This window comes from Mugil cephalus, chromosome 6 (assembly GCF_022458985.1).
Source record: "Mugil cephalus isolate CIBA_MC_2020 chromosome 6, CIBA_Mcephalus_1.1, whole genome shotgun sequence".
Classification (NCBI taxonomy): domain Eukaryota; kingdom Metazoa; phylum Chordata; class Actinopteri; order Mugiliformes; family Mugilidae; genus Mugil; species Mugil cephalus.
This window is the reverse complement of record NC_061775.1, coordinates 21,681,963-21,694,705: the sequence shown is the minus strand read 5'-3', so window position 1 is coordinate 21,694,705 and position 12,743 is coordinate 21,681,963. Positions and strand designations below refer to the sequence as shown.

The 12,743-nt window shown below is 45.3% G+C and overlaps 1 protein-coding gene across 2 annotated transcripts in view; it reads right to left on the bottom strand.

Moving 5' to 3' along the window:
- The window catches only part of ror1 (receptor tyrosine kinase-like orphan receptor 1), a 124,084-nt gene extending 111,593 nt beyond the window's left edge, over positions 1-12,491 (bottom strand). For both annotated transcript variants that reach the window (XM_047588138.1, XM_047588139.1), the window contains exon 1: positions 12,036-12,491. In XM_047588138.1, the coding sequence (XP_047444094.1) occupies positions 12,036-12,141 (106 nt within the window). In that variant the 5' untranslated portion in view covers positions 12,142-12,491. The remainder of the gene's footprint in view (positions 1-12,035) is intronic.
- Between the last annotated feature and the right edge of the window lie 252 nt (positions 12,492-12,743).

Genomic DNA, 12,743 nt, shown 5'->3' with positions numbered 1-12,743 from the left:
TGGCCACAGCGTGCACCTATAGCTCGCTCCTGACCTACATACCCCTTTGTTATTCCACGCATATCAGCGCTGTGTAAAACCGCTGGCTGCTAATTGCTTTCACATTACAGAGCAGCCGGGTGATCTTGGTGGCTTTCCAAGACCACCAACACTGGGACACGGGGCGTGCACATTTGCAAACGCATACCACCAATCAAACTCCAGCTCCGCCGCTCTGCAGGCGCAGGCCGAGGGCGAGCGCGTAGCTCAGCTATCTGCAGAGCAGCCGGCAGTAAAACACTTCTCTACTTCCTATTGTCTCAGAAACTCTTGACTTCTGCTTTTCTTTAAGTTCTTTAAGGATCGAGCACTTGAAAAGCATTCGAGGCGCATTTCTGGAGGCGCTTTGTGCATTGACTCATTCAGCGAGCACGTCAGTGCTGGGACTTCCTGAAGGCATTCACTAGGTTACAGTACTCCCATTAGCAATGGGTTATTTGTTTCAATTAAACATGGAGGGCAGTGGCTGGGAAAATTGCTCCTTCCTTAACCAATCTCACATGTCTACAACCTATCATGGAGTCAGCATCTAAATATATAACTTTAGTGTACTTCAATCCTGTCCAAGTCTTTATCTCATAGAGATAAGAATGGTCCTCACATTTCTGTCTCTGGCTTTATAAGACACTGGGTATCTAGCCTTTTTTCAGTCAGCAGGTCTGATCACACAGCAGTCACTTGACCGTCAAAGGAGCGGTGTTTGACAACATGTGAACAAAAAGGGTGCGCTTCGTTCGTAGCAGCTATGTTTAGCGCTCATAAATAGCAGCCTGCTGCTCGGAGATGTGTCAAAGTTCGTAAGGCGCAAACGTTTGAAGAGTCACATCTGTGCACTCGGATACGTGCGGAAACAAATATCAGGACAAACAAAAAGGACAATGTCCGCTCCTGCTCAGGGCCGTCATCAGAGGTTAAGCTTGCCAGCGGCTAGAGTTAAATCGGGTTTAAATTAAAGAGTGAATGGACTAACAAAGACGAGTGCAGGGCGAGGGCAGTGGGAGACGACGGGTCACCGCTGTCTGGTAGGAGAGGACAAAAGGCAGCTAAGGAAATAAAAATAACACAGAGTCAGGACAGAACATGCTCCGGGATACAACCGAAATAACTGGAATGCAAACACTTTTTATAGCGAACCCTCTGATTTGGAAAGGTTTCCGAGGATGAGGAAGGAGGGTAAGAGATTAAGCTGTGGACGGAGCGAAGTCGGGCGAAAGCGTAAAACGGGGAGGCAAACTTGCTCTGCCAGACTCCACCACAAGTCCTCGCTGCGAGGAGACGGTAGTCCCAAACTGTTGAAAAGTACAAACCGGGGAAACTTCGGCTCCGCCATTGTTTGAAACTCCCCCTCAAACAACCATGAATCACAGCCACAGCGACGTGTCCCGCGCCAAATTATCAGCGCCGGCCCATTTCGAATCAGCGCGTCAACAGAGCATGTAAGGAATAATAAGCCACGCAACTCATACAAGCCCCCCCACCCCCTGCCCTTTTTTTTTGTTTGTTTCCAAGAAGGCTGCATACATCTAAGGAAACGGGCCACAGCCTTGTTACAAAACATCATTACACAATGCGTGCAACGGTATAAACAGCTGTACATCTCAATGAAAAGCTCAATAAATACTCCATTGGAGCGCGCCGGGCCGGTGGCTGAACGTCTGGAAAGGCGCTGACGTCGTGCCATCGCTCCTTCGCTCCAATCATGGTCCTAATGACATGACAGGTTTTATGCTTTGTTAACAGTTGCAGTTCGGAAATAACGTTGTCTGCTCGGCAATGCCAAACACGATGATGTAACCGCCGCTGCTTTTTGCAGGCTTAAGTCTTGACGTGATGGATCGGTTTACTTTATATTTTAAGAGCAAATATTGTTTATGCCGGTGACATCATATTCTACTATAAAGAGCTTCACAATGAACATAATCAGGGGGTTATTAAGCCTAAGTTCAAGTCGCTACAATGGCTGGATGAAACAGTTAGGAGATGGAGGGCGGAGAGGTAATGAGCTCTTATTTGTAAAGCTTAGTAGCGCCGAGGCAGCCACGCAGAGGTTAAACAAACAGGCGGTGGGATCACGCGGGCCTAAGCCTCTTATGCAGGCCCCTCTGAGGAGGAGATCATTGACTTCTGATAGAGGGATGGGGGTCAGGAGTTGTCAAAGATAGAGGAGCGCGCTGTTTAGTTTTCTATCAGGTATTTCTTTTTAATGAGAGGAATCTTTTCTGCTTTTTGACTGATAGGACTAGCTGAGAGTTAATCTAAGCCCGCCGTCAGTCAAACGGCTCTGGAACAATATTTTCACGACTCAATAACGTTCGCGGCCTTCTCGGCTTTCCCTGTGGTGAGGCAGGTCCATCATCCCGATCTGCACCCAACTCCTCCGACTCACTCTTTGCTTTTTTTCCCATTTTGTTTTTTTTTTAAATTACTATTTGACTTCTTTTTCTCTATGAACCTCTTCCTCTTTCCCTCCCCGAGTCCCCCTGTCCTGCTGAGAGTCGCAGGGCAACGCAGTTTCATTTCCTGCCCTGCTGAAATCAATGCTTTGAGAGCGAAGGAGGGGATGGGGGTTCAGAGACAGAGACAGATATATAGAAAAAAAAAAGCAGGAGGTGTGAGGAGACTGTTGGCGAGCAGTGCACGATATAGCAAACTTAAAAACTCAGCTTTGTTCCAAGTCAGTGTCCGCTTTGACAGGAATCCACTGGGAAATAAAATGAAGAGTTCAGTGCTTTGGGGGTTAAACTTGATTTTCTCAATTTTTCATTCGCCTCCAAGGAGGGCAGATGCAGAAATGGCAACATTCGCCGTCCCATAAATAATAAACGCATGAAGTCCTGGTGAGGAGCGTCCCAGCTGAGGAGATTCTTCTCTAACCGGACCCGGGTTAAATACATACTGTAGTTCCCCTGCGTGCGTAAATTTTGTCTCAGTATCACAAAGACAGATCCCTCCTCTAGGATCATTCCGCACCCTTCCATTACCATTCCTGCAGATTTCACCACACAAACCCACAGCCGCTCCGACATCAAACACCGGACTCCCTTAGTTATTCTACACACTCTATGGTTAACACATCCGGACAGTCGGTAGCGCAAAGCGGCTGTCATCCATCGCGCTATTCTTTGCACTCCGTTTGCGTCTAAAACAAGGCCGCAATCTGGATAGTAAGGCTTCAAAGAAATCAATAACCATGCCTTGAAAGGAAGGAGCTGCCTTATGGTGAGGCCATCAAGTCAAATTGGGAGTCTAGTAACAGCTTTTCCCCGAGACCATGAAGGAAGCTTTGAGGGTTTGCCAAAAGTCATAATCTGCAGAGACTCAAACTACCAGCTGTACTTTCTCGAACACGCACACAAACTTAATATATTCTGAATCTTGCGCTCAAATCTGACAAAGGATGCCATTTGTAACAGTTGTGACCAAACGACTGGCCACATCATCGAACATTTGTCCCCATGCTGCATCACCAAATCTGACAGATGATAAAAAAAAGGAAAAAAAAAACAAACGACCGCATTTAATGCCACACAGGGGCAGTGATTTCTCAGTTAGTGCTGAATTAGCCAGATGCCCGGCCAGTAGTGGTTAGCCGGATGGGCATTTAACTGACAGCACTTCAGAATTACATCCAACGAGACCTTTAACTCCAGATTCCTCGGTCAGTGTGGTCAACACAGGATTAGAATGGATAGAAAGGGAATTTCCATTTAAGTCAAATTTCTTACGGCCCTTTTGTGCCTTTTTCTATTCATGCTAAGTCAGTTTAATTTATGGTTACATGTTCCCGTCACAATTTTTGTCCCTGAATCATACAGCGACAATTTAGAGGCTGGACACTTGAACAGACCTCGTTTCCAGCAATCACGCTGGAAAATTGCCGCAATGCTGTTCCTGCATTTGCTCGTTCAGTCAGCAGCGGGATTAAAGGCGGTACATGGCAGCCTAATGTGAAAGTTAGGGGTTCCCCCCGGATGACAGGGCTGAGCCACCACTTTAAGGCAGCCCCTCTCGAGTCTTTTGTGAGAATCAAGTGGCTGGGTAAACACTAGCTGCTGGGCAATAGGGCGCTTGCACAGAGGAACAATATGGCCAAGGCTTTGGTTAAACAAACACTAAGGCCATGCTTGTGCTAATACTGATCAGTTTAAAGACACTGTTTAAGAACATGTCGACACTAAACCAACAACTTCTTAAAAGGCGTAATTTTCCCTCCATTTAAGGTCGCCAGTCCACATGTGCTTTTCAAACCCCTAAAGGGATTCCTCTCACTTTTGTTCATTTCGTGTTCGTGCATAGCCAACCACGGTGTAGGCCTATAGCCGCTGTCGTTGATCTGTATCTTGTGTTTGTGCCATCTTGAAGAAAGTGGCTTTGCGTTGTTGCAGTTCTCTACTGTACCTTTATTGTCTGTGGGGTACCACTGGCAGCTATGGTCATGTTTCAGGCGGAATGAGTTAGCTCACTGGTTTCTTCATAGACTGTATATAAATATGGACAATGCATCCCCATGACCCCAAACCCCCAAACTCCCAAACCACTATGAGTTGCCGTAATTCAAAAAATACTGAAGTCTGTTCTACTTCCTTCCAAATATTATTTGACATGTACTTCATTGTTTTAGTTTGGCCCAAGTCCCATCTACTAACATCGAGGAGGTGGAGCTTCTGACTGCAACTGCAACCAGTCACCAGGGGGAGCTCTACTTGCTTTGACTTCACTTTCGTGGAAAAGTTCAGACATCCATCCTTACGCTGCCTATGATTTTCTTGGTTTCAAAGCTGCTTAAGATGCAGTTTGCTGTGTTTTTCTGCACTTTCTGACATTATATGTGCATTACACGGTTCACTGATCTGATTGATTGAAGTGACAGTTGGATTTTTAAAAAGTACCTACCCTTTTACTTAGTTTTACATGGAAAAACAGTTTCCACAGACAACTTTTTTGTGTGGTGTCAGCGTGACAAATGTACATTTCAGCCGATATCATTGGGGTTTTTCTTTGGACTGCATTCTATTTTATGGGCTATTGAAAACACATCACATTTGAAAACACATATACAGCTACAACCACTGCCAAACGTTGTCAATGGAGCAGACAAACATATTGCAAAACATTCATTCAGTACCCACAGCAAACCAGAACCTCTGGTGGGAAAAGGACTATTAGAAAAGTGGGTGGGCTTTTTTTTTCTTGTGAAGGGAACAATAAACTCAGACGAGACTTGACCACAGATAAACTCTCATCGTCTGTGAAACAAGAAGACAAGGAGATCAAATAGCATCTGGGTGAGACAAAATTTTGTATGGGGAGTATTATGGAAAAACATGGCACAATCATTCAGTCTCCAAGTGTGTAGATGACGCATCTTTGAATGAAAACAACAAATGATATGGCTTAGGCATTCACAATCTTATTATTCTTATTGGTTAAGCAGACCTCTAAGTCTATTTGGTGGGCAAGCAGAATTGTTAATCTTGCAGCTTTAAACTCTAAACCTAAACCTATTTAGAGGAACTAATCTTCAAAAAGGCAAAATTCCTCAACGTCAGGCCGCAACAGGATTTAACAGTGCTTTCTCTAGTTACTAATTGTGATTACAAAGCAATAAAAGAGCAAAGAAAGCCAAACACAGTGGTCTGTGCATGTCGTACAAATGTAAAAACTTCCTGAACGCGCTCATGGGAAGCTTGAACAACGCAACAAATAAATCTCGAGCCACGCCGATAAAAGGGAGAGCAGAGTCAATTCACAATTTATTAGATGCCCTGCAGTTTCACTTCCTGGAGTCTCAACGTCTCTGGTTTAACGACACCACAAGAAGAGTAAAGCACTATCCACATTACATGTTCGTGTGAAATGACAAAAAATGAAGAAAAAAAAAGAAACAAACACAAAAAAATTTCAGCATGGGTGACTGAGCTGCCAGGAATCATTTTGTAAATGCACAAAAAAAAAATATCCGCAGTGATGTTCTATTAATAACTGCACAGTGATAAGTTTAAACAAAAGTCTCTGTGGAGCTGATGGTCCAGTGCTTCTGCAGCGTAACCACAGCACCACATTTGCGAGAGAGCAGACGTGGAGCCTCAAAAACATATCAAGAGTGATAATGAAAAAGCCTAAATTTGACAGAAGATCGCTCTCATAATCATCCCAAAACTGCGATGAATGAATTCAGAAGTATGAAGCGTTTTTCTTTTTTTTCCTTTGGGATCGGCGGCCCGATCAGATGGTAAATACTGGCAAAGATCCGCCGGAGGGGTAGTATGAGAGGTTAGATTATGTTTCTGAAAAGCGCAGAAGCCTGTCGCGGAGCCACCCTGCTCTCGGTTATTGTTGAGTAAACACACACGGCTTAGCCAAGCACAGCACGTCAGTCAGCCAGGCAAGAAGGGCCAAGTGGAGGAGCCACTCCAAAATCCACCGTAGGGACAGAATGGGAAAGAGACGGTGTACGAGGCGGAGAACGCAGCCAAGAAAGTGAATTTAAAAAAAAAAAAAAAAGAGAGAGAAAGCTAGGAGGGAGCCAGCATTTCTCTCACTGTTGGTCCGCCAGCCAGATAAGACGAGTGCCAAGGAGGTTTGATGTCACGCTGATGGCGGCGGCGGAGGGGGTTGAAGGAAGGGTTGAGTGTTTTCCGATCTCCAGCTAGAAGGAGGTAGGCCTGTGTGGGGCGCTGACATCAGACCTGAGATGTAAATGATTTGGATCCGCCATCCGCATGCACGCACTTGACAGGCGCTTCAAATTGTTTGTAGACTTTTTCTAAACTTCGTGCCAATTTGGAAAACAAACGGCAATTTCAGCATCGAGTGTGAGCAACCGACGAGTGTGGCAACTGTTACGGCCAAAACGTGCCAAGTACAGCTACGAAGACGACGATTTGAATTTCTTCTTCATGATATGAATGTGTTGGTTGGACAAAATACATTTGAAGTTATCTTATTCCTTCCCTTTACATTTTATAGATTAATGATTAATTACACTTTCCCATTTTTATTTGGACTTGCATTTGACAGTGGTGCGCCTTTTAAAAAGTTGTGTAAAGTGAATATATCTCCTTTGGAAAACAAATACGAATATTTTTGACAGGAAAGCCCGTAAAAGTTTGGAGTGTTTAATACCTTAGAGGGAGCGTGGCGCCGTACAAAGGCCCAACTGTGGGCTGAACGTGGAGATCTGCCCGTCTGCTTGCAGTGGGAGTTTCTGAAGTCCTTAATGCTACGCAAACAGGGCTTTAAAAGATTTACTCTGACACATATAGGGGAATTTAAAAAGCCATGTTTCATCCTGCCTCCCTATTAAACGAAACGCGGCGCGAGCTCCGCGTATTGAACCGAGGCAACGTTAGACACCGGCTGTAATTTGATAAAAAAAAAAGAAAAGAAAATCCCAATGAAGAGCGGCCTGAGTGAAATTAGGAGCTCTTTAAGACGGTGCTGTTCCCTGCATTTCTGGACATTAAACCGTGCCAAGTCCATATGGGGAAATTGATATGCGGGACGTGTGGCTTATTCCATTAGACTCATTAAAGTGTCACTTTGTCATCAGTGCGCTCTCGCGCTTACGGCTTGCCTTACAACTGCAGCAAAGAGCTCATTGTACTGTGCGTGTAAAGTACAGGAGAGAACATTTGTTTTTACGTGGCAGGCGTAATTTGTCTTCCAGGTAGCAACGGCCGACAGACGCCGACACAGAAAGTACTGAATAAAAAAGGGAACAGAAAGCCATTTAATGCACAGTTGGACGTATATAGTCAATAAAAGGAAAGGGCAAATATATATTAATATTTTTAGCCTCTTAATAAACACACGAAAAACTAGTCCACACTCTTTAAAAATAAGAAATAAAAAATAAAAAAAAAATCACTGAATTGCCACATTGTCATCTACACACCAGCTTCTTTTTTTTTTTTTTTTCCTTTTCTTTTCTTAATGCATTTCCCTGAACCCTGCAGAGGTTTTTCTCTCTCTAACAGGCCGTCCTCCTGTGCAGACGGTAAATTGCAGGAAAAAGGTTTTTCACGCTTGGCCACAGCCCGCGGTGGCAGAAACTTTTTCAAACGCCTCCGACGAGGGCCTGAGCGCACCGTGTTCAGCCTCTGATTAAACGCTGCCTCTCCAAAGGCACCTCCCGACCACCGAAGCACGGGGGCGCGCTCCACGGAGTCCGGTTTGTGGAAACAAGAGCGTTATTCTGCCAGAAATTTACACATCGAAACAAATGTTTCGCAGACGGGCTTTCGCCTCACTTGGCAGAGGACGGGAAAAAACTTCAATCGGGCTCTCGTTTCCAAAAATTCCTCTGTCGTCCAAGCATCGAGGACGTACCAGGGCATTCCAGCCAGCAACTCTATCACACAACGTAAAGGAAACTTATATTATTTTGTGGAAAGTAAAAGAAGAACTTGCATTAAACTGACGAAAAAAATCTGCCCAAGTCACAGCTCACTGTAAACAGAAATATAATATCCTTTAAAAATCATTTATAGCAAATTGCCCGCTGGCTGTACATCAGTTAAACAATTTGCACACAATATACTCCTAACAGTCTGCCACCCCCTTCCCCCCCTCGGCAATGCCGAGGCACGCCGAGCCTTGGCAAACCCGGGCGCTCAGTAACGAGCATGGAAGTAGGTAATTGCTGGGACGCTGTGTAGTTTACACACCAGCGTTTTAAACCGGGCGACGTGAAGCGAGAGTCTGAGTGCATGATTTATGGCTACGTGCTGATTGAATTAACAATTTGATTTTCTTCACACACTCATAATGGGAGTCGCGCTACAAGAAACAAAAAAAAAAAAAAAAAAAAAGAATCAAGCCCCTCTTCCCAGAAAAAGACCATACATCTGTTTCACACATACAGTTTCTGACACATTCTTCGGCGTCTGCCAAGAGCTTTTAGGGATGCACGGCACTTGACGCCTAAGCTGTGCGCTGCGCAGAGTGGGAGTTGTGTTTTAAACACGGGGATGGTGGGTGGGTGGGTGGGAGTGGGGGGGTCATCTATCTGAGAGAGATGTACCACTCAGACCGTGACGGAGCCCGACACATCCCAGAGCATGCGGATAAAATCATAATGGGAAGGCAACTGTGCAGAAAAGAGCAATATTGCAGTGATGAAAAACACCGAGAAAAAAGTGGGAGCGGCCTGATTCTGCACAAAGATACGCTAGCACAAATTTAGACTTAAACACAGGACTTAAGAGAATGACTTACAACGGCACAGGCAGACATCACGGTAGCAGGGATAGACAGACGAGCTCCTGCACACTCAGTCTGAAGGACCAAGTGTTTCTTTTTTTTTTTTTTTCTTCCAGGGGTGAAGTGCCTTTATTGTCAACAGTGTGTCCTCCTGAAAAACTGTAGCGGGGCAGTTCCACCCAACGTGATTAATGGCCTCCCTGAGTGTTATTGAAAGGCTAAATGTAACTTTAAACAGATTCCCCATATTCACTGCCCCGTATAGGACCTTTTATGTGCAGAGGTGAACGTCGCACATTCAGAAACATTTACACAGTTTACACAGAGGGAGAAAAAAAAACGTTGCTGCAGTTTTATTTTTATGAATGCGCCGCAGATTATCGTTTAGCTGAGGAGCGGCGGCCCGACAGATGGGAGACGGGAAGACGGCGAGCGTTTTTGTTTTGTTTTTTTTTTTTTTAAAAAGCTGCTGCAAAACCTGGGTTCACTGTCAAACTAAGTGATGAGGCATGATGAGGGGATAAAAAAATAAAAAATTTAAAACGTATCAGGCGACGTGAAACTCCTTTATAAATTGCAAATGCACGACGCATCCTCCACAGGGCCGCGTTTGTGATTTGCAAGCGAGGCAGCGCCTAAAATCTCTTAATCTGATCCGCGCCCCTTTCCGTCTTTGTTTAGATTAGCACCTGCAGGGCTGATAGTGACGCCTAAACTGTTTTGGCAAAGGGGAGGGAAGAACCTAGCGAAAAAGTGCACAAACCCCGGCCTTACAGTAATCAGGCGAACACGAGCCATTATCCAATTTCCTGGCTGTGACCTGAGCACTTACGTTAACTAGATTTTTCCAAACATGTACAATAAACGCAGAGAAGGTCCACACAAATGGCACAGGTGTTTATGTTTTTTATCGTTAACTTGTGAACCGTTAGCCGTGAGGCCTGTGAAAATAAAATTCCCTCGCCGCCTCCAGATTGTTCCCGGATCTGAAGCGCGGCGACGGACCTGCGACCTTTGACCTCTGGCTGGAAGCTGGCACCGAATCGGACAACAGTGAATAAATAAAGACTTTCTGCCTTTTCCTCGAGCTGCTTACACAATAAATCCGTATTAGAGCCACTGGCCGCCGATCACAGGTTCCCATCCCATTTGATTACAGCTGAAACGCAACGCTGTCCCTCTCTGACTATTTCCATTAGAGCTGGCCAGAGAAAAGACAAGACACCCTGTGTTAACATCTACTAAACATATCCTGGAACTGCTTCATAGGCGGCGAACGGGAGGTCAAGTACACACGCAACATAATGGGTGTCGCTTTCTCGTTTATAAAGACTACTTTAAAAGTGAGCCTGCGTTTAGGGGAATCTGCATCCAAATCATTACACGCAGCGACTGGGGAAACAGATCGAAGCATTTACTGGCTTTATCCGTCTGGGAGGAGTGCAAGGGGAATCGGTTTTGCCTCGTGAGTAACAGTATCACCATATGAAACGTGATTTAGAGAGCTGACTTAACCTCTACGGCGAGCACGCGAGAATAGAAAAGACACTTCGCCTTATCTACGGTTAACGTGCTAAAAGGTGCAGCCACTTCCACTTCCAGATATGAAGCAATTGGAGAATTCGACCGCCAAACTACGCTGGAAGGAGCCACAGCAAACTCGTCCGGTTAAGTAGCGTGGATTAACATTTCTCCCTGCTTCGGAGCATAAAAGAGACGCCCTGTGATACTGAAAGAAACCTAAAGGAAAGGCCGCAGTCAAACAAAAAGGCATAACGCTGGATGCGGCGTACACTGCGGACTACCATTGTAAATAACAGCCAAAAGCATTTAAGGAGGACAGAGATAATCCAAACAAACCCGGAAAAACCCTTCTGGGAATAATTCATCACTATCTGCGTGGATGCAGAGGATCGTTTTATACTCACTATACACTTAAATGCCTTCCCTGAGCCGCTTCATAAACAAGTCAAATTTAATTCAAACTGCATTCCATCATACTTATATTAGTCAAATAACAAGCCCGTTACATATACCATAAGGCCATCTTTAACATATTAACACCACACACGCAGCAGTAAGAGGCCGTGGAGATGGTCGACTGACTGCGGAAGGAACAAACTCTTTAGGCTTAACCACTAACAAACTGAGGGGTTATTTTTTTTTGCAGTGCATGTTTTGTCAAATGCAATTAATCACAGGCCACATGCAGGACTGATCTTCTCCAAAAGGTTACCACCATCCATACATACACACACAAACCAACCAAAATGCAAATGCAAGAGTTGTTTGTCTTTTAGATGAACCTTTACTTATCCCGTATCTTTAAATTGATCTTAATTTTTGACTGAGCTGCTTAGGAGCACAATGGCTCTCCAGCTGACCGCCTGAGAGCCCCCCTATTGTCCGCCAATGCAGTCAAGCCTCTCCCCGTGCCGAGGCTCCACAATGACAATGGGACGATAATCTAAAAACCAAAGTTGATTTGCATGAGAGGAAAAGCTGAATGGTGGCAAGCAGCCCTTGCTTTGCGGATGGCTCGATGGCTCGATGGCGCGGGGACACTCATGAGATGACCCCCCCTCCCGAAAAAAAAAGAGGCGTCGCAAGCTACACAGCACGACATAAACGAGGTGATTGATGACTTAAAGTGTGTTTGGAGTGCTATAGAGGCAGCGCAAAGCCGCACGGTGGAAGCCCGCACGGTCATCTTGTCGTCAAGGCTGACAGATTGTTGAATTCGCCCTTGAGGGATGAACCGAGGGGCAGGAAAAAAAGGTTTCAACACTCACCAGACGCGCTCAGGTCCAGGACACACTGGAGCAGCAGGGAGATCCACAGAGCGCAGGCTGGACATCTCCAGAGACGCTGGTTCGCCGCTGCCCGAGTTGGATACATTCCTCCGGCTCTGTGTTCAACCTCTGCCCGCTTTTCACATCCACTGCACACAATATTTAATTTCGGACGCCCCCGGAGAAAAAAAAGAAAGAAGCGTGCGCTCTTTTCCGACGCTCCTTCAAAAGCGCACCAAAACTTAAAAACAAAAAAAAAAATGTGGGCGTCTTGAAAGTTGTCTCCGTCTTTCCAGGATTCTGTCTCTTTCCTCCTCGGTTCAGTCCTACTCACTTCTCTGCCCCCTCTCTGTCTCTCTCCCTGTCTCCAACTGAGCGCAATCTTTCCAGAGAACTTCAGTCCAGGAGTTGTGTGCCCACTGGAGCCACATGGCTATGATTATGGCTCAGTGTCGCCACCGCGCGTTCAAAGCGGAGAGCACCAGAAGGCAGGTTTCCATTTATTTCCCTAAAAGAAAATACGACAGGTTTCTCTGTAAATTAAATTATTATGTCGTTTATCCAAGGCTATGAATCACCTGTTAGCTGTCTGTCTGTGTCCATGCTGGTTAACTGTCATAGTTTACTGCGGCACTTACTGGAAATGTGACATCGTTAAGTTCACCTGAGATTTTCTACTATTTTGGATTTATTCCAAATACACACATC